Below are 20390 nucleotides of genomic sequence, written 5' to 3'. Positions count from 1 at the left end.
GGAAGCTGTATAATCGGGGACGGACGAAGCTAATGCAACCATGGGTGCCTAGTTATGTACAGTGGTCGACGAGTGCTGGATGTTGCGCTCAAACTCCTCGAGGCTCATCACTTGACCGATGTTGAGCGACGGAAGCTTACCAGCCGAGGCTTGGGCGAGCAACTCGGGAGAGAACCAGCGGGCCAGTTGGTTGCTGGTCGGCGACAACCCACCATCGCGGTTGTAGTTCATCACGTTACCGGGTGCCGCGTTGATGGTGGTTCCGGATGCGTTCGGTTGGTGTTGCGGTTGCTGCTGTTGCTGCTGCTGCTGCTGCTGCTGCTGTTGCTGCTGTTGCTGCTGCAGCTGCTGATTACCGGGCGCCATACCAGGCAGCCGGAATGGTTGCTGTTGCTGCGGCCCTATGCCCATGTGTTGCTGTACATGTTGATTACGGATGGCGCGCTGCTGCTGGCGTTGTTGATGGAGAAGCTGCTGCATGTGTTGATTGAACATGTCGGGTGAAATTTGCTGCTGTTGCTGCTGCTGAGGCGTTTGCTGCTGACCCTGCACCATGCTTGGTGGCTGCTGTTGCTGCGTTGGTGGCCCCATGGGATGGTGCGCACCGAGGATAGGATTTCCGCTGCGATTGTTGTTGAACTGCTGTTGTTGTTGTTGTTGCTGCTGCTGCTGCTGCTGCTGGAAATCCATGTTACCAGAGAAGTTCATTGGACCGGACATGGGTGGAAGTGCGTGCTGGGGCAGTGAATGAAGCAGCATTTGCTGCGGTTGTTGTTGCTGCTGTTGCTGTGGCTGTTGCGACGGCTGTGGTTGTTGTGATTGCTGTGGTTGTTGCGGCTGCGGCTGTTGCTGCTGTTGTGAAATTTGGCCACCGTTTCCGCTTCCACCTGTGAAATAAACGATGCATAAGAAACCTAGCAATAGCACACACGGGAAATGGCAAGACAATGTCCTTTCTGGCAAGTTGTGCTTAGCCGAAAACAGGAGCAAGTGAAGGTTAAATTACATACCCTTCAAAATTGGCCTTCCCTGCGGTTTTGGCAGAGACATATGCTGTTGTTGCGGCTGTTGTTGTGGCTGCTGTTGCGGTACCTGCTGCTGCTGCTGCTGCTGCTGTTGTTGCTGTTGTTGTTGCTGTTGTTGTTGCTGCTGTTGTTGAAGAAGCTGTGGCGGCAGAATCGGCTGGCCACTGCTTGGTTGCGGCTGTTGTGCTTGCGACACGCTGGGTTGCTTCCATGGAATGTTGTTGGAGAGCGCCGGTAAAATGATGCCGCCACGTAATGCCGCCGGCGAGATGATGATGGGCGCTCCCGGTGGCACAGCAACATGCCCGATACCCGCCTGGTGCAGGATACTAAGCGGTGATGGGTGAGGACCACCTTGTGGCCCAAACGGGGTACCGCTTTGTCCAACCAGCCCGACCATGTTGCGGTGTTGCTGGTGATCCGGTGGTTGAGCGTCTTGGGTAAACTGGCCTGGCTGAGCCTGTTGCGGAGCTGGTTGGTGAGCACCTTGCAACGCATGCATCCCCGGGTACTGGCCACCGTGTGGGTGCAGTGGAAATGGTTTCTGTTGTTGTTGCTGCTGCTGCTGCTGCTGTTGCGGTTGCGACGGTTGCTGCTGCTGTTGCGATGGCTGCTGCTGTTGCGGTGCTTGCTGCTGCTGTTGAGGCGGCGCTTGCTGCTGTTGCTGAGGCTGCTGCTGCGGTGGTTGCGGTTGCTGCTGCGAGAGTTGATGCAGCGAAATAGCTCCATTCAAAAATATGGGATTAAATTGTCCCGGCATATCGATGAAGCCAGGAACGTTGACACCCATGCGGGCGGCTTCCACAAGAGAGATGTGCTGCGATTGCTGTTGTTGTGGTTGCTGTTGCTGGGATTGCTGCTGCTGCTGCTGTTGCGGTGGTTGTTGTTGCTGCTGTTGCGGCGGCTGCTGCTGTTGCTGTGGCGGCTGCTGCTGCTGCTGCTGCTGCTCATTAAGTATCATTTGCTGATGGGCCGGTGGGATTGATAGTTGTGGTAACGGCGTTGATTGTTGCGGATGCATCTGCTGAAGCTGATGCGGTGTCGGATTGTCCGCGTTGTCCTTCTCCTGAGCCGCGGTCATCTTCCGCAGCACGGACGTGGGCGTAAATGCAAGCGGCGTCGGTGAGGCGACCTGTTGCGATTGTGGCATCATCTGCTTCGAGGGTGAAACCGAGCTTACGGTGGCGCAACCGAACAAGCGCTGCGGCGGAACCGGACCCTTCATCAGGTAGGTGGCGGCCGGTGTGACCACGACGTAATCAGGAGGAACAATAATCGCTTGACCCGGAAGGGGCGGTGGTGGCATGGGTGGCGGTCCCTGCTGCTGTTGTTGTTCGCCCGCATCGGAATGTTGCGAATGGCGCGGTTCCGGACCCGCTCCGGCCGATGGCAGATGTTGCTGTTGCTGTTGCTGCTGCTGCTGCTGTTGCTGCTGCATCGGTTGCTGATCCTGCTGCTCTGGTTGCGCCGGCGGAAGATGCGGGAAATGTTGTGGTGGCTGTGCTGGTGGCCCGGCGTGCAGCAACGGTTGCTGTTGCTCCTTTAATTGCATGTTTGCCTCTGATGGTGGTGCCGCTTGCTCTGGATGGTGGGATTGTTGCTGTGGTTGCTGTTGTTGTTGTTGTTGCGGCGTCTGCGATTGTTGCCCCTGTTGCATCTGAGCCTGCGGTTGCTGTTGCTGCGAAGCTTGTGGCTGTTGTTGAGCCTGCTGTTGCTGTTGCTGCTGCTGTTGCTGCTGCTGCTGCTGTTGCTGCTGCTGCTCCTGTCTTTTGCGATAATTCTCACGCTGCTCCTCGAGCTTCTTGCGTATCAGCGCATTCTGCAAAATCGACTGCGTGTGATACTGCAGCTCGCGTGGCGATGGAATACGCTGCGGCATGCCACCATTCGGTAGTGGCGACAAACGCACCTGCTGCTTCGGATGGAAGAGCAGGTTTGCGTTGGCCGAGGCAGCACCAGCTGGCGGTGGGATCGGCATCGGTGGCTGGATGGTGTTCGGGTTAACCACCAGGCTGGGTGATACCACACGCGATCCACCATTACAGTTGGTCAGCACCGTCGAGATGAGCTCCCGGTGTGCCTGCGATGTGGCCGGATTGGTGAGCTGTTGCCAGAGGCTGTGCTGCGTGATGTCACCACGGGCAACCGCAAACATGAGGGCTTGTGTTTCCGGTCGCTTCTGCAGCTCAATGTGACGTTGCTCGCTAAGTGTTGGGGCTGTAAAAGCAGAAACATAAGTACGCCATCGGCAGACTGTGGCTCGAAAACGAACGTAGGTTCTCGCGCGGCCCCTACTTACCAGTCGCAATCGGTCCCACGTGCATCACCTGATACATCCCTGGTACACTGTTTGGCATGGTCGCGCCCGTGATCGGAATAGCCCCAACCGGAAGTTGCGGTTGCGATGTGCCAGGGACGACTCCAATGTGTGCGATATGCACCGCAGCCTGCTGAGGATGAAGCTGAGGTTGCTGCTGGGGTGGTGGTGGTGGGGGCGGTGCCGTACCATTCATACCATGATTTTCGCTCATCTGATTCAGCAGCTTCTTAAACGCAAGCAACTCCTGCTGGCGGATTTTACCCTCCAGCACTGCCGGATCATTACCCGGCATGATCAGTCGTGGAATCGGATTCAAACCAAGCTGTTCACCTCCCGCGGACGGTGCACCGGACGGGAACGGGTCCTCATTCGGCCCGGATGCCCGCCCACCTCCTACACCGACACCGGGTTCCCCGTCACCCGCACCCGATCCATTCATGTCGGACAAACGGAAACGAGCCTCCAGCTCTTCCACACTATGCACCTGACCCAAATTGGCCGGGCTTGGCATCGTGCCCATAACGGGTACAACCGGCGGTGGTGCTTGCTCACCTCCCTGCATGGTCGAACCGGTTCCAGTTCCGGTTCCGGTTCCGGGTTCGTTACCACCACTCCCCGACACACCCAGTATCTGCTGCAAGCTGCGATTTTGCAGCTGTTGGTTAAGCTCGTCTCGCTGGTCGAGATTCGCGCGTCGGAACAGCTGCTGTTGTGGCATCGTCGGTGGTTCCAGTTGACCCTTCCCGGTTGCTGATCGATTGAACAGCTCGAGAAAGGACGCCTGCGAGGATTCGGACGTGGCGGCCGGTGAGATCGGGGTGAAGTATTTGCTGCCACCACCACCACCACCACCACCACCACCACCACCACCGCCACCGCCACCGCCACCACCACCGCCGCCGCCACCAACACCACCACCACCGCCACGACCATCCGTGGCACCATCAAATGTGCTGATGTCCTTCACGATTTTGTCAATGTCCTCTTGCAGGGAGTTCTGGCGGCTGCGTCTGTCCTTTCCACCCGTACCACCGGCACCATTATCCTGCCGAAAGAACTGTGAAAAGCGCGACACTCCGCTTTCCCGCGTCGCTTCAGCCTGTTGAGTGAGAGTAATTGTATGTATGCGTGTGAGTGAGCGTGGGATAGACGGGCAAAAAGAAACGATGAACACGAAGAACGAAAGACGAAGGAAACTCACCAAAAGCGAGGTGTAATTGGTCATCTCCATGCGGAACAACTCCATGGCGGCGTTGTTCTTCAAGCGCTCGTGATGCATATCCTGCATCGCAAGGATGTCGTCCTCGACGTTGGTGTTGGTGTTCTTCGCCCGTTCGTGGTACATCTCCTCGAGGGCAAGTATCTCCTCCTCCGTAGCGTCTTCATCCACCTGCGGGGAGCCTCGGTGTCCATTCTCACCCCCATCCCCCATCGTACCACTCTCTTCGCTTTCTCGCTCTTTGCCAGCGTCTCCGGTGTCCTGTTCCGTTGCAACCTGCGCCGTCGTGGATCTTCTTTCGCTCGATTGCGCGGAATCGGATGGCCCGGAATCGGCTGCCGTACCCTCCGCACCCGACTGACCACCTTCGCCCGCCGATTCGCTGCCATGCTCGGACACCGTTTCGTCGAAGCCACGCAATTCGATCGTATCGTGCTGGGACGTCGGTTCGCTGAACCATTCCGGTTCCTCATTGTCCCGACCGTTGTCGCTATTGTACCGGCGACGGTCCGCATACGACCCACCACCGTGATGATGATGATGATGGTGATGATTGGTGCTGTTCGAGCCGTAATGATGGCCACCGCCACCACCGTAGCTGTTGTAACCTCCAAAGTACGAACCATCACCACCACGGCCACCACCGTGGCCATCACCGTAACCACCCTTCGAGTGGAAACCTCGCATCGGACCACGGCCACCTTCCTTGTCGTAGTTGCCACGTCGATCCCGCTCGTACCCGCGCCCATCGTCGTGATCCCCCATCCGGTAGTCCTTATCCTGCATGCCACGGTCACGATCGTTCCGCCCGCGCGGTCCATCCTTGCCATCCTTGCCGTCACGGCCCTGATCCCGATCGCCACGGAAGCCACCTACGGAACCGGATTGGCCACCGTTGCCGGAGCGATAATCACCCGATTCCATCCGGTAGTCCCACATGCTATCACGCGCCATGATCCGGCCACTTCCGATGCGTCGCTCACGGCCGCCACCACCACCACCACCACCGCCGCCGCCGTTTCCTCCGCTGCCTCCACCACCACTGCCTCCACCACCGCTGCCTCCACCACCGCTGCCACCTCCACCGCTTCCACCTAGCATGTCGCGGTCCGAGCGCAGAAGGTTACCGGAGAGACCGAGCCCACCGGAACCGGATGAAGCCGGTGCAGAAGGCATCTGGCAGCCCATGTTGAATGAACGGCGTTGCGGTGACAGGATGATGCCTTCCTCCTTGCGCAGCCGTTCCTTCGGGTCGGCCATTCCACCGCCTCCACCTACCGATCGCCGCATCTCACCTCGTCCGGAGCTCATTCCACCACCACCGCCGCCACCGCTGCCACCGTTGCCCGAGAGTCCACCCGTGCCTCCACCACCGCTGCCGAGTCCGGATGATGAGTTGCCACCACCGGGACCGTACGACGATCGATTACGGCCGTATCCTCCACCACCACCACCGCCACCTGCGCCTCCACCACCGCCAGCTCCAGTGTCCTCGTCGTAGGGTGTTTCGCTGCGACGCACCAGGATCGAGATCATCTTCAGGTGCTTGTCCGATTTCGGGTCCATGCAGAGCGGCCGAACCTTCGACAGATTGGTGTCACGTAACGCGAGCAGCTGCGACGCCGTGTACCGCTTCCGGTTGCCCCCGGACGCCGGCGTGTACCGCTTGCGTGGAGTGGCCGCCTCACCCGACTCGCCCGCCTCATCCACCAACGGTGACTCCCCGGTACCGGTCCATCCCGTTCCCGCTCCGGACGAAAGGGAGGACGACGATGGTGAAGCCGCCAGCAATTCACGCCGCTGCCGGAACGGTCCACCTTCGAAGCCATCCTTTTTGAGCTCCCGCTCGTCCGCTCCACCATCACCGCCACCACCGTCCTCTCGCCGCTGGGCCCGCTCGGTGCCCGGGCGATGCTCCACCGCATCCGCCACCACCGCGGTGGTCTCGGACATCTTTGCACCCCTCGTGCCGCTCCTGCGCCGCCCCCGCCGTCTAAACGCGTCCGTCGCGTCCCTCGCGGAAATAATCGATCGCTTGCTGGTTGCCCTCCACCGTTTTCGTCGAACCTTGACGCAGCAGCTTTCCACTTTTGTTAGCTTTTTCACTTGCAACTGTCATTGACGGATGCTGCCTGCTGTCATCACTACCAACACCAGCAACAGCAACGGCAGCACCCAGCAGGCGTTTGATGGTTGCTGCCGCAAGCGAGACCCTAATTGTTCGCCCTTGTTGTCGCGGGACCGCCCTTTCACCACTCTTTCAGGTCGCTGCTTTTCTCGTCCCCCTTTTCCTTGCTGGGCTTCGTTTCGCGCAAGCTGCTGTGAAAAGCTGCTGGAAAGCACGTCAAACCAGCACGTAACGGTGCGATACGGAACACATAGCTGGCCCCCCGTGGAGGTGGGAGGAACGGGGGAAAAGGGGTTAAAACGGGCCCACTGTGGGTTCTTGGCGTCCGTTCGGTGTCCACCGCGCGGGGGAATGAAAAAAAGCCGCACTGCTTTCCGTGAGGAGCTTTGCAAACGTCGACAACTCCCTTTGTTTCGCGTTCGTTCGTTTTTTCCCCCTCTCGCTGTTCGCTTCTTCTTTTCACCCGCAGGGTACGCGTACTCTTCCACGATGCAAAGAGAAAATCGCGACCTGAGTGGCTTCCCAAATTGACCGGAGTTGGCAACGCACACGCAAAGACACCGTTTGTCCTTTCCTACCCTGCCGTGTATCACAGAATTTCGAACCTTCGACACCACGCGCACCCGGAACCACTCGCGGCACTCGCTGTCGAGACGTAAAATCTAAAATGGACTAAGGTCCGAACGCGTCCAGCGAAACGTCCCGTCCGCCCGTTGGGCGGCGTAAAACACAAGCTGCCTTTGATTTAATGGCGACTTTACCAATTGCTAACAGGTCTTTATTCCTAGCTTTCCGCTCGACGACGTGACACAGAATAATCGCTTCCCACTGCACTCGTAGAAGTCGCTCGCAAGTATGTCCGACTCGTCGAATCTCTTGAATTGCAAAAAAAAGTCTCTAAATGCATTCCCATCAGTGCAGTTCGCAATGCGGAGGTGGGCTCATGGACGTTCGCTGGCGGCCATACTGTGCTGTCAGGTGACATTTGCCAGCTGATTTGTTGATGGATGAACAGAAAACCATTCGTTTAATGTTTCAGCATACATTGAAGCTAAAATCAAGCTGCATTGGGTGTACGGAGAGAAGAATGTTAAAAGCTATTCTAATCAGTCATTGCATAAACTAAGACACCCCTTACTACTCTTTGATATCAAGATATTTAACTGACACACCTCCAAGGACATGTTTCTACTAGACTACTATTGCTGCCCAAAAAAGATAGAAAGTAATCAAACTAATATCAATCTATATAATTGTTAGGTGAGAATGTGTATGAGTGATTAAATTATTTATATACAGAATTATAAGCACCTTACTGTTACGAAAATTTAAATAATGGTGATCTAAATGTCAAAATTTCTATTACTTTTTTATTTGTCACGTTAAAGAAGATAACCTACCAGCTACCTTACTCATTTCATGAAATCATTCATTTGACAACGTCATGTAGGGTTTAATGAGATGTAGTTTTTCATTGCATCATCCATTTCGCCAACAATGGAGTAAACGAAAAACCAGGAAATGTTTCATATGTTCTAGCCCTATAATTTACCTTGTCATTAATTCAATACAATTTAGTTTCCATTATTTTAGTCTTATAGACTTTTTAACTCTTTTAAAAAGCAAAATACTTATCCTAGCAGTATATTGGTTGCTATAAACAAAGCTCAACTCTACGAGACGGTTTAGCAGAACGTTCAACTGGATAGTGTAGATTCTCGTGTAGGTTGTAATATGGCTACATTATGCCAAGCGAACTTGGATACTCCATTAGGCCTATAAAAATATACCAGTTTAGAAATTTTTGATTATTCTTTAAATAAGCATTCCTTTCTTTAGCAATACATAGTATTTCATTTTTTTGTTTTATTTGACTGTTCTGATCTTGCTTTAATTATAGCTATATAAGTCCAGACGATGTATGACCTTAAAAAGCATATGTTATTTTTTATGTAGCATATTGTTTTCGTTTGTAATGAACGATACTTTAAAAGTAAAATTATATGTTTAAAATTCGCTGAAATCAATTTCAACTTCGCTGAAATGTCAATCACATAGATTGTATTAATAACACCATTCGGTTATCCGTGCTGATTTTTAGCGCTCCTCTCAGCTGTCTTGACTGTATCCACGATGAAAGTGTTTACTTGCAAACATTTTATGTTTTAATACCACACTTGAAATTAGTTTTAAAAATTTTCACAACTTTTATTCAATTGTTCCTCAATCTTTCTTTAAAAATATATGGAAATTTTTTTTGATTCTGTTAATTAATGTCTGTTGGCTTTAGTTTACTGAATTACCATGATAAAAAGACGTAGATCCATTTCACAGCAGTGGACTATTTGTAATAAACTAGTAGAAAGGTGATGTTTGGGTGATCTACTCTCGGTTGAAACTGCCATAAGAGAGTCCATAAATAAATACAGAGCGGATAGGAGAGAGCCATAATACAGAGCCAACTAAGTCTTATTTAACAAAGTGACTCCTCGCAGAAAAGGTATCGTCTAGAATACGTCTTTCAATCCTCGCTTGTTCTAGTGTATCGTTTCTCCATAAGTCTCGCAATTGGCCCACAAATCATTCGAAATTCCCGAAAGAATCGCGTTCTTCCCCTGCTAAACTCCTCTCCCTTCGTACTCCGCACGCGTTTCGCCCGCGGGCGTAATGGTCACACTTTTATAGGTATTATTTATAACTAATTCCATTAAAGCACAAACGGAAGGTATTTATTTATAGCTATTATTCGGTGCCTGCAGCGCGGCCAACAATCAAACGCTAACTTCTTCCGCGCTTAGTTTGCGTCTCCGGTGTTGAGATTTTCGCAGCAGGAGGTGCTGCTGCTGGGTTTTTAGGTGTTGTTTTTTTTTTTTGCACACCCCCTCCAGCCTTAAGATGTCCCGTAACTACACGTCGAAGGGTGACAATTACTATCAGAAGGAAATCGGACTGAGCAGTGTACAATCGGTCGATGGCGACTCGTTGCCCGACTACAGTGAGTTCGATACCGAATCGGTAACGTTGGACTATTTCAAGGAAAGGTAAAACGATCAAGCTTCACGCATGTGTGCTGTGTGTGGTGTTTCGTGTGTTTCTGTTTGGCGGCATAAAACTATATGAGAGAGGCAAAAAAATGTCGACCAATGTGACAAAGGAAAAGAGTGTTCCTAAGCGTTGTGTTTTTGTTTTGGTTAACGATAGCGATAAGGAGATGAAAAACGAACTTTAACCCCAACCTTGCTGTATTGTCTAAGTATTTTAACATTTTTTTTGAGGATTTGTTTGAGACATTCCATCAAGGGGCACCAGGAGTGAGTGAACCATTTTACCCTACTAAGGGCATTGCCGTTCCAGCCCACGGATCGCAGGGATAAGGGGATCCAGAGACGGTCGTCGTCAGGTTGCACGGGACTTAAAACCTGAGTGTAGCTTGCCGAGCAAACGCCGTCTCCTAGCTAGCTCATTTACAGCTTACAAGTCACACAAGGGCGAACGGTTAGGGAGGAGGCTGAAATTGCGTATAAATAGAATCTTGCTTATGAAGTTTCTAGTGAAATGTGCTTTCAATGCTGCTCTGCATTAAAGCGTGCGTGCGTCAAAGGATGATCATACATATAAGTGGTCATAATCGCGAGGTATGTAGGGAGCCGACAAGGGAAATAATGCACTGAGGGTTTGCCTTCGCGGGAAAGAGCCCTGTACGAGTGTGTGTGATATGATGTGAGCAGCAACGTTCTCCCTTTGGAATTCCGAGAAAATTATTAATCCCTTTCTAACGATGCAACAACCCCCATGCTACACATAATGTTTGTATGCACATGTATATATATATATATATATATATATATATATATATATATATATATATATATATATATATATATATATATATATATATATATATATATATGTATATGTATATGTATATGTATATATATATGTATATATATATATATATATATATATATATATATATATATATATATATATATATATATATATATAATATAACGCGTGCATTAAAATGCAAAAGATACTGAAACATTGCACTATCTCGCAGATAGCGAACATGGTGTTTATTTTCATCTTACGACCTCTTCCATATGCAGGATGAGTCACGCTTTGTTTGAAGTGCTTCGATTGCAGCCTTGTTAAACAAAGACGTTGACGCTTGGCAGTCCGCAAGGTGTTCGCTGGCGAGATAAAACCGTACCCTTGCGATAACGAATAATCTGCTTGCTATACTAACCCCCTGTTCCGGTGCAGTTTTGTTTACATTCTCATTCACTAGCGTCGCCTAACGCCTCTTGCATCCCAGCTGGACCGGAAGAATTAAAATCCTGAATCGGAAAGGACACTCGCAGTCCTGCTTGCTTCCGCGCCCAGCCAAACCATAAATGCAACTGCACTCCACGAAACGAGCAGCCCCCGAGGTGCGGTGCGTTCCGTGTCGCTTTTAATGCTTCTCTGACGCACGAAAAAGGGCCGCTGGCGTTGCCGGTGCTGCTGTGTGCTGCTTCTTGACGGACTGCTGCTTCCTGACCGACGAAAGCTACTTGCGCGCTTTCCTTTTCCCGGTGTGCCATCGCTGCTGCATGCTTTTGCGATCGTAACACAATCGTCTGCTGTAAGGGGACGTACATCCCATCCTGTCGAGGATCCCGCAGTTAGGGGATTTTTGAGCGGACGAGCGAAACGAACGCCTAAAGAGCGACCCCTTTCGCGTGAGGTAAGAACCTGCCCCTCGTGGAAGCTCACGGAAACCGGCTGGAAGGATGCCAACCCAATTTCAAATTCGTCGAGGTTATGTCGAGAGGATTTTTTAGATGATTTTTTTTCTTTCCCTTTCTGTCCTTCCGACAGCACCAAACGTGGACCATCGCCGGACAGAATGGCACCAACGACAACCATCGAAACCGTAACGATCACGCGACCATTGAAGGTACGTCTTGTCGGTTGCCTTTCCGGTCTTCAGCTCACCACGAATTTTTGTCTTCGCAGGTGATTGCATTCATTTGCGGCGTGATCGTTGTCATTCTGATGATCCTGGCGCTCACCTCCACCGACTGGCTGATGGCGGAGAGTTGGCGCCAGGGTCTGTTCGTGCATTGCATCGAGGAGGGTTATGAGCCGCCGCTACCTTTCAACTTGCAGGATCCACCAGGCTGCTATCCGAGCCGCGATGTTGGTAAGGAATTTCTCTGTTCCCGAAAAACGACCATCCCGAACTCAAGTTTTATTCTGTCACAGCTTACATCAAGGCGACGGCGGCTCTTTGCATCATCACACTCGTCACCGACGCTCTGGCGACGTTCCTCACTGGGCTCGGGCTGCGGACGCAGGATCACAACCTGAAGTACAAGTTCTACCGCATCGCCGTGCTCGTCATGATGGTTGCACGTACGTTCTGGCATGTTCACCCTTGCCGGTGATTGTTTAGTAGGGTATTAAACATTCTCACCTTCCCATTTCAGTGATAGCCTTGCTGGTCGCATTGATCCTGTATCCGATTTGCTTCGCCGCGGAATTGAACATTGGTAAGCATCGAGAAAGCATGAGGAAAGTCAAACGGTTATACTACTCCCTATGGGAACTACTACTTACAACCTATATGTTGCAATGAATCGTTTATAGTTCCACTAGTCACGTACCACCTCTATTACGTGAACTTTCTCTAAAGCGAACATATCTCGCTTTCCCGCTTTCGGTGTTCAAGGAGAAAATGCTCGGAGACATTTTTGGTTTTATCATGCCTCTGTATTTGTGATTTTATCATGCCTCCATGGTCACCTCATGATGCGTCTGTGAGCTGATCATGCCATTAGAATGACACCGGACGATCTAGTCCATAAAGTCCTTCTAACCTGACTCCGTTCGGTTTCTTCTGCATCACGTGCGCTACAGGATGCCGATCGGAGATCCTGTCGAAGCCCTTTATGCTGTCCTACTTTTTCGTCTTGTCCAATCTACCAGTACATGTCGCTTACCACCTGCACCTTACCTCTTATCTCCCGCAGCTAACCGGTCGGTGTGGGAATTTGGCTGGGCGTACGGCGTGTGTTGGGGCGCGGCCATCTTCCTCTTCGGTGCTGTCGTGCTGCTGCTGTGCGACAAGGAGTCGGAGGAGATCTACTACAAGGAGAGGAAGATTGTACACGACGCATCGTTAAGAGACTAGGCCAGGGCACACGCACTGCCCGACGTTGTGCTTTAGACGATAGGAGAACTCGCGCGTACACGCTCAACCGCCATCGACATCGACATCACCAACACCAACACCATCACCCACACGAAACGAACGAATCTCCGCGCTCAGTGCGTCACGGGCGTACTGTCAGGATCGGGCAGCGAATCTCACTTGCCACGGCCGAGCTGACAGGACCGGAAGCGCCACGTGGCCAGGTGCCATACGCAGCCGCCCCGGAAACAGCCTCAGCAGGGGGTCCTCACGAGCGGTCCGATACCATTTAGCACTAGATTCACTGTGTCTGTGTAGCATCAGGTGTGTATGTCTCTGTGTGTGTATGTGTGTGTGTGTGTGTGTGTAGAAAGCCAACGTCGCGGCTGTTAGGACGAGAAATCAGCATGTCAGCAGCCATGTCCAGCAGCGCAGCGCCCAACCCTTTTTCCCGCACGGCCAATAGTGGCTCGAATGATCGGAGCCGAAGCAGGTGTACATAAAAGCAAACCCCCTCTCAGCGATAATGAGATAAGGCGAGGCAGCAGGAGGGGCACGGGCCGAGGAAAGAGAGAGGGAGAGAGCACAGAAGCAGAGAACGGAAACGGAAACGGAGGAGAAACCACAACGTACCAACGTAGGATATTCTGGGTAGAACACAAGCCCGCGAAAATCTAGTGTGCGATTCGATATTCTCTCATAGTGTTAACCGTCATTTATATGATCCGTCGGAAATGGAGGGTTCGGTGGCGAGGGTGAAGCGTTACCGGAGAAGGGTAGGCCGTCGCCGCCTGCCTCCTCCTTTGTCCGTGTATTTAGCGATCGATACATACACATATATATGATTAAAATCAAAGCGAAGTTCTTGTCATGTAAACTAGGCATTGAATATTAACGACGTGTTCTCCATGCGAATATCTTCTCATGTAATATACTGATAATTATTTTCTTCCCCTTTCTTCTCCCCCCCCCCCCTCACACCACTCCATCCCTCTTCTATCCTTGGTTCGCCGGTTGAGCCGGTTCGCATAGGCTTTTATATAAGGAAATGGCGTGCCCAATGTGCCACAGATTTTGCGCATGGAATTGGAATCAAGAGACGCGTCCTACGTGAGAGGGAGGGAAGAGTGGGGCAGGGACACAAGACACAGGGTACAGGCCCCCCTCGTTACGGATTGGCAGCTACGAATGGCCGATTCAAACGATTAGGGTCGTTCCGATTTCGATATCACGCCACATTGCACTATCCTGGGAATCTTTTATATACATATATATATATATATATATACATAGCAACAGCAACCATTTAATACTGTAACATGCTTTTTGGGACACTGCGAAAACGGTGACGATCCGTGGGCGACGAAAAGAATCGAGTTATTTGGCATGAACCAAGACCCAGCTGGACAGGTTCGCAGCTCTTACTCGCTAAAGTACATGTAATGGAAAGTCAGCAATCACATGAATTTAAAAGAATCTCAACAACACGTACACTTTTATTCTAGAACACATTGTGGGGTTAAATAGCAGTGAGTTTTTTCATGAAATTGTCAATTGTGTAAATAGCCGTATAAATGCATTCATTGATCATTACACATGTAACCACCATTGTTGTAATAAATAATTTAAACATATCTATTGTACACGAACCGCGGTTCACAGATATATGCATTTGCATATACACAGTTTTAATTTATTTATTTCGTTCCACATTTCGCTATAAGTTATGTTATGTTTTTTTCCTTCTTAACCGCAAGTGTGGCGGACCAACTAGATTGCGACCCTTTATCTGCGTACGTTTCTGTACGGTGTACGTTCAAACCCACTGGAGACAGTAAGATGATAGAAGAACTAATGAGACAAAGCTCGCGCAAACCATTTATGCTAGGTCGTGTGTTAATTAGTACACTTTATTTGAACCACTCACAATGAGAAGTAAAATTCACGATCAGAACCGACCGGGGGAGCTTACCGTTGCCCTGAAGGACATGGGCGCAACCGGTGGCATGCTGGGCAATAGAGGATGGTTCAGTGCAGCAAGCTAATTATAGTTAGCCGTTTGGTTAAGAAGGGCCTATCAGAGGGAATGCGCGGAGGAATTGACGCATCTTGGCAGTACTAGGAAGAGAAGGCCTCTAACCATAGTAACATTAACAGCCTACCCTGCGATTACATACACTGTGGTTGAGGTTAATTGTATGTAATCCGCAAGTGGCAAAACATATCGTACCGTTAGTAAGGAAGTAGGCGCCGAAGAGCGCATTTGCGTATTTTAGGATGATCTAGCGTGGTACGCGAAAGGGCAAGTACAGATGAGAGCAGTGCGTGCAAGCCAAATCGGTCAATAATCTATTGTCAATTGGCGCGAATTTAAACACCGTAGGAAGACGTTTTCGAGTTAATACGAATGATGGTTCGAACCCAAATCGCACGTGAAGGGTCACTGTGCTTTCCTTTTTTCTTGTAACATCGTTTCTAGTGCTCTGGGAAACGCTTAACTACCGTACGAAGGGTAACAAGTAATGATTTTAAAGTACCAATAAAATACGTTTCAAATCTAGCATATCACGCGTAACAATTTATTTGAGCTCTAGTCTCATTGCATTAACTAAAAGTACGCCTTCATGATAGTGTAACAGAGGAAAAGCAATATAAATAGGGCCACCAATCTCGACATCACATAGCACAGCTGCGTAACGCTGCATCATTTCTGAAGATCCGTCAGCGGGACGTACATCACGCCCATCAGCTTGGTGTTGGTCACCTGCCCGTCCATGGCCTTGTCTATTTGCTCCAAATACTGCGTGCCACCGTCGGGACCGACCGGGACGATCATCCGGCCGCCAGGCTTAAGCTGGTTGATCAGCTAAAGAAGGTAGAAAATACAAATAAGCAAGCAGCTCGTACGTTAGCCGGATTTGTGGCATAGGGCGTACCTCTTGCGGAGTTTCTGGGGCAGCTGCTCCAACGTGGATGCAATCGTAGGGTGCGTGATCCTTACACCCTTGTCTGCCATCACCCTCTGGAATTGAATTGTAATAGAGAAATTATGGTCCCATCTTTGGCTCCCTAAGGGAAGTATCGAAACATACCGATGAGAATGATTTTACCAGAGTCAATTAATGATTGATCGTCCGTGCCGATGTTTTTGCGGCCGAGCTCCACCAACCGTGGGTGATGCTCAATACCCACGACGATCCCGTTGGCTGCCGGATCTTGGTGAATAAGCCGTGCAAAGCAAGCGGTTAGATAACCCGATCCGGAACCAACATCCAGCACACTGCTATTCGGTTTAAGGTACGTTTTCAGAAGCTCCAGCGCGTGGGCATGCTTTAGAGAAGAATAATATAGTTTTTCAACTTCCATGGTTTCTATTGCGACGTTTTCCATACCATGTGAGGTGCACTAATTGTGGCACCATGTCCAATCCGTTGGGGAGTGTCGGTGTAAGGATGTAAGTTCTCTGGCACATAATGCTTGCGATCCGTAGCAAGCATAGCACTCGCCACAGCCTCCGTCTTGATGATGTTATACTCTGCGAAGCGTAATAGCGGCCATTATAGCAAACTAAACGATATATGCGATGCTCACTTACCCTGAAGTTGCCTAATGAGATCGGCATTGTTTAAACCTTTCGATCTCCAAGCCATATTTTTCTTCCGCTGCTCGTCACTTTCAAGCCACAAATGGATTATGTATTTACAATGTCAAAGTTTGTTGCGAACAATCTTTTTTTTTTTTGCACAATCTCGAATGCTTCGATTTTCCCACTCTGGCGCCTGCTTGTTAGATCTTTAAGCGTAAACGAAAATAACTGCAGTACAAAGATGCAGCGCGCAAGAAAACACTAACTCAAATCACAGTAGGGTGAGCAAAATGAAATTGCTTCCCGGAACAAAACATCAACTGCTATATGGTTCATAAAAAAGTTGGCGGTGACGAAATGGCTCGAATTGTGAGGAATGGGCTTGTCTATTATCAATTTGCCAGATATTTGGTTTAAATTTCATTCTACCGTCGAAGTTGATAATTTATTATAAAACTATTATTTGTTCAGCGGTAATGATAATCTGAGTTAAGTAATTAGATGTTTCAAAGCCGATATAGTAAACTTCCCTTACATTAGGAAAATAGGCGGGTATAACGAACATTCAAAGGAAATTAAATAAATAAACTATATGATGAATAGTGAATAACAGAAAAGTTATTTAAAATGATTAAGAAATAAAAATAAACAATAGCTATAGCGATATATCGTTCGACATTGTGACATTTGTTTGTGGTCTGTGCACATTCTTCATTCGATGTGGGTAATTTAGAGGTAAATTGAATTATATATAAGGACTTACAGGAGAATTTCGTATGTATGTTGAAACGTTATGAGATGGTTTTAGTCAATGTAATCAATATAATGCTAGTTTGCAAAATCAGCCGTCTTCATACAATTATGACACTATTGCACTCCCTCACGTCACACATTTGATAAACTGTCAAACTGTGTTACGAAAACATTGTTTTGTTATGCGAAGAACTCTCGGCAAATATCTTCAATAATTAAGTGAATTCTACAAAAATGCTGAGGAAAACGTGCTATCCAATGGCACGAATCCTCGTGCGGTCGAGTTACATGGCACGGGTTCCACACTATTCAACGGTTCCTTCACAAGAATCAGCCGGCACCGACTCGGTCCCGCACACAGTGAGCGATTTATCAAAGCCTATCCATGTGAAATTGCCGAAGCGAAATCCTTTTATGAAGTCCATGTTCTTGGGAAACGTCGACACTGACCTATTGTCGTTTCCTGAATCCCTGAACCGAGAGGAGCAAAGCCGGCTGGAGAAACACAAAGAGCAGGTTGAAATGGAACTCAAGAAAGATGATTCACTATCGTCAGCCCGCATGGGATTGTTCGGATTACAAGGACCTCTTGAGCACGCCGGCAAGCAGTTCACGGAGACGGAGTTTGCCTACGTGAATGAGCTCGTATCGGAGAATCACGCGCAGGCCATGGTCATGCTGGAGCATAACGCGATAGTGAAGCTGATATCGCAACACGCATCCGACGAGGCTAAAGAGTGTTATTTGTCGAGGCTTTGTGCCGGCGACATCGTTTCCGCTACTGCACTGTACGAAATACAAAGCCCAAAGCATACGATGTTCAGCACCGTCGCCGACTTGGATGTTACGACCGGCAAATGGACTTTAAACGGCTCAAAAGTACTCATCCGTAACGATGAGTCTAATCCCGGGTTGTTGTTGGTGGTAGCCTCTACAAAAACCATCGACAAGCTGAACAAGCAAGAACCTACCATGGCGGCCTTCCTTGTCGACGCTAACGCACCGGGAGTCAAGATTACACAATCTGAGCTCGGCTCCAATGGTCTCGCACGTGTCACGGTTAGCTTTAACCAGGTCGAGGTGTCGGAAGCAAACGTCGTCGGCACGGAACACGATGGAGGAGTCGTACTATCTAAATTCCTTACCGCCTCTCGTATACAGTCCAGCGTTGTGCGTGTATGCCTACTGAAGAAAATACTGAACTCGTTGATCGAGTTTAGCATCCATACGAAAACATCCACCGGCGAAGTGATGTGAGTAATGAGCTGTTGGAGAAGAAGTCACTATGTACTACTGTTGCACTGTCCGTCGCTCTTTTCAGGGACATTGAAATCGTACGCGACCAACTTGCGCGTATGGCAAGCTTGATCTATGCGGCCGAAAGTCTAATATACATGACATCCAGCTTGGTTGATGATTTTGAAGATCAGGACGTTGAGCTGGAGGCGGCTATCACGAAGGTGTTCTCAACTGGTAATCTGCTCAGCTTAGCAGCGCTTCCACTGCAACTGCTGGGACCCCAGGCACTAAGCGAAAAAAGCAATTTCGAGGCACTGTACAACGACGCCTTGAAGCTCTTCATCGGGGACGAGTCAGTCGATTCGGTGAACTTCTTCATTGCCCTCACCGGTTTGCAGTACGCTGGTGTTAGTATTCAGGCTTAGTTTGCCACCCAACGGCATGCATCTAAACATTACCCGATCGATTTTCAGATGCACAGCTACGAGATGATCAAAAAGGATCGAAACCCCGCCATGAACCCATCCCACGTGCTGTCGAAGCTGTTCGAGAAGACGTCGATCGCGAACCCAAAGAAGTTCGTCAATCTGCAGCAATACTTCCACCCATCACTAGAACCAGCGGCTCACTGGATCGAGCAGTCGATCGTGCGATTGAAGCTGGCTGCCGAGTGTGTCCTGTCACGGCACAGCGCTCAAGTGGTCGAACGGCACGTCGAGCTGGCCAGATTGGCCAACATCGCGACCATGATTTACGCCATGACGGCGGGTGCATCGCGAGCCTCGCGCTCGTATTGCATCGGGCTGCGACATGCTGCCCACGAGGTGCATTTAGCGAACATGTACTGCCGGGAGGCTAGTGAGAAAGTGCGACTGTTGGCGATCGAACTCGAACAGGGCCCGTATATCACGAACGACGACGACTATAATGCCATTGCGCGGAGTTTATTCCGTGAGAAACGGTACTTTTTCGAACATCCCATCACGAGAAACTTTTAGTGCGAAAGTTGTGACATGCAAATTGTAAATTTCAGCTAGTAAATTGTGTTCTCCAAATTTACATCTTCGTTTTAGGCTGCAACATCCATATCACATATGCGTTCCATATCAGCGCATAATTGCTTTCCATCAGCTGCGTTTGACACGTGAACTGTTACACGATTTTGACAAGTAAGGAAGCGAAACCATCCCGCTCCGGTTGAGAGCGGAAAATAATTGTGAAAAATTGCCCGGACTATGCTTAAACAGGATGAAAAAGAAAACCCATGAGAAAATCCAACACCAGTTAGTGAAAATCACATTTTGCATGTATTTTCGTGAAAAACAAAAGTGAATAAGATCCCCCTTCCCCATGCAGCGTATAAAAGCAGCGACTGTGTTTACCGGTAACTGTTTTAGACCTCGGCCATGTCGTCTGACCTCAGTTCGAAATTCCCTGCACTGACGACATCGGCGAAGGCGCCGATATAAAAAAACCTGGGAGTCGGTCTGGCAAAGGTGGTGCGAGGGTGAAGAAGAGAGCACCTCTGTCAAAGGTGGCGGATGAAAATGAGCTGGCCGTGGCGCTAGCTAAAAAAAGAAGAAGAGATGGTAGAGCTGCGGAAACGCCTTGAACAGTCGGAGACGCTGTGGAGCTGTTTTCTCTATCGGGAGAATATTCCCAGCTTCGGCACGAGGCGCGCCCAGTCCTCCTATTCATCCAGCAGCAACGGGAAGAAGCAGTTGGTGGTTAGTCAAAATCATCAAACATCAAATGGCCGTCGACAGAACAAGCGTGAGAGAAAGCTCCAACGGGAGCAGCATCAAGTGCCTGGCCGGTCCCAGCTCGGGCACTGAAGTCGTCCTGTCCAGCAGGTGTCGGCTGGACAGCCATTAAAGTAGAGGCGCAAAACGGTCGGTAGTGAAACGATATATACATCCAAATTCGTCAGGCCTCGGACTTG

General features: G+C 49.9%; 4 protein-coding genes across 4 annotated transcripts; 2 read left to right on the top strand and 2 right to left on the bottom strand.

Moving 5' to 3' along the window:
- Positions 1-48: 48 nt before the first annotated feature.
- On the bottom strand, positions 49-6517 carry LOC128729014 (neurogenic protein mastermind-like). Its single transcript, XM_053822663.1, has 10 exons — positions 5644-6517; positions 4547-5586; positions 4278-4444; positions 3321-4196; positions 2494-3229; positions 2058-2454; positions 1804-1976; positions 1093-1587; positions 1011-1053; positions 49-887 (listed from the first exon to the last, which is right to left on the bottom strand). The coding sequence occupies exons 1-10, from the start codon at positions 6515-6517 to the stop codon at positions 49-51; spliced, it is 5640 nt and encodes a 1879-aa protein (XP_053678638.1).
- A 3070-nt stretch (positions 6518-9587) lies between these two features.
- On the top strand, positions 9588-15420 carry LOC128729232 (transmembrane protein 47). The gene is made up of 6 exons (XM_053822894.1): positions 9588-9733; positions 11556-11634; positions 11694-11880; positions 11943-12092; positions 12167-12229; positions 12710-15420. Exons 1-6 carry the CDS (start codon positions 9588-9590, stop codon positions 12868-12870), a joined length of 786 nt encoding a protein of 261 aa, XP_053678869.1. The 3' UTR covers positions 12871-15420.
- A 43-nt stretch (positions 15421-15463) lies between these two features.
- On the bottom strand, positions 15464-16594 carry LOC128728362 (protein-L-isoaspartate(D-aspartate) O-methyltransferase). Its single transcript, XM_053821984.1, has 5 exons — positions 16466-16594; positions 16263-16405; positions 15963-16200; positions 15807-15892; positions 15464-15736 (listed from the first exon to the last, which is right to left on the bottom strand). Exons 1-5 carry the CDS (start codon positions 16518-16520, stop codon positions 15575-15577), a joined length of 684 nt encoding a protein of 227 aa, XP_053677959.1. The 5' UTR covers positions 16521-16594; the 3' UTR covers positions 15464-15574.
- Positions 16595-17497: 903 nt separating this feature from the next.
- LOC128729013 (complex I assembly factor ACAD9, mitochondrial) lies at positions 17498-19494 on the top strand. The gene is made up of 3 exons (XM_053822662.1): positions 17498-18462; positions 18531-18855; positions 18922-19494. The coding sequence occupies exons 1-3, from the start codon at positions 17498-17500 to the stop codon at positions 19444-19446; spliced, it is 1815 nt and encodes a 604-aa protein (XP_053678637.1). The 3' UTR covers positions 19447-19494.
- The last annotated feature ends 896 nt before the right edge of the window (positions 19495-20390 follow it).

This window comes from Anopheles nili, chromosome X (assembly GCF_943737925.1).
Source record: "Anopheles nili chromosome X, idAnoNiliSN_F5_01, whole genome shotgun sequence".
Lineage (NCBI taxonomy): Eukaryota > Metazoa > Arthropoda > Insecta > Diptera > Culicidae > Anopheles > Anopheles nili.
Note: the sequence above shows the minus strand (reverse complement) of the source record. Positions and strands in the feature narration are given on the sequence as shown.

Excerpts from the sequence above, each read along its gene's own strand:
- LOC128729014 (XM_053822663.1), bottom strand. The coding sequence starts at position 6,517 with ATGTCCGAGACCACCGCGGTGGTGGCGGATGCGGTGGAGCATCGCCCG. Across the intron at positions 5,587-5,643 it reads GCTAGGTGGAAGCGGTGGAG|GAAACGGCGGCGGCGGTGGT; the intron begins GTGGCAGCGGTG and ends GAGGCAGCGGAG. Across the intron at positions 1,588-1,803 it reads CCGCCCGCATGGGTGTCAAC|CAGCAGCAACAACAACAGAA; the intron begins GTTCCTGGCTTC and ends CAGCAGCAGCAG.
- LOC128729232 (XM_053822894.1), top strand. The coding sequence starts at position 9,588 with ATGTCCCGTAACTACACGTCGAAGGGTGACAATTACTATCAGAAGGAA. Across the intron at positions 11,881-11,942 it reads CTATCCGAGCCGCGATGTTG|CTTACATCAAGGCGACGGCG; the intron begins GTAAGGAATTTC and ends ATTCTGTCACAG. Across the intron at positions 12,093-12,166 it reads GCTCGTCATGATGGTTGCAC|TGATAGCCTTGCTGGTCGCA; the intron begins GTACGTTCTGGC and ends TTCCCATTTCAG.
- LOC128728362 (XM_053821984.1), bottom strand. The coding sequence starts at position 16,520 with ATGGCTTGGAGATCGAAAGGTTTAAACAATGCCGATCTCATTAGGCAA. Across the intron at positions 16,406-16,465 it reads TCTCATTAGGCAACTTCAGG|AGTATAACATCATCAAGACG; the intron begins GTAAGTGAGCAT and ends TACGCTTCGCAG. Across the intron at positions 16,201-16,262 it reads CAATTAGTGCACCTCACATG|CATGCCCACGCGCTGGAGCT; the intron begins GTATGGAAAACG and ends TCTTCTCTAAAG.
- LOC128729013 (XM_053822662.1), top strand. The coding sequence starts at position 17,498 with ATGGCACGGGTTCCACACTATTCAACGGTTCCTTCACAAGAATCAGCC. Across the intron at positions 18,463-18,530 it reads ACATCCACCGGCGAAGTGAT|GGACATTGAAATCGTACGCG; the intron begins GTGAGTAATGAG and ends CGCTCTTTTCAG. Across the intron at positions 18,856-18,921 it reads CCGGTTTGCAGTACGCTGGT|ATGCACAGCTACGAGATGAT; the intron begins GTTAGTATTCAG and ends ATCGATTTTCAG.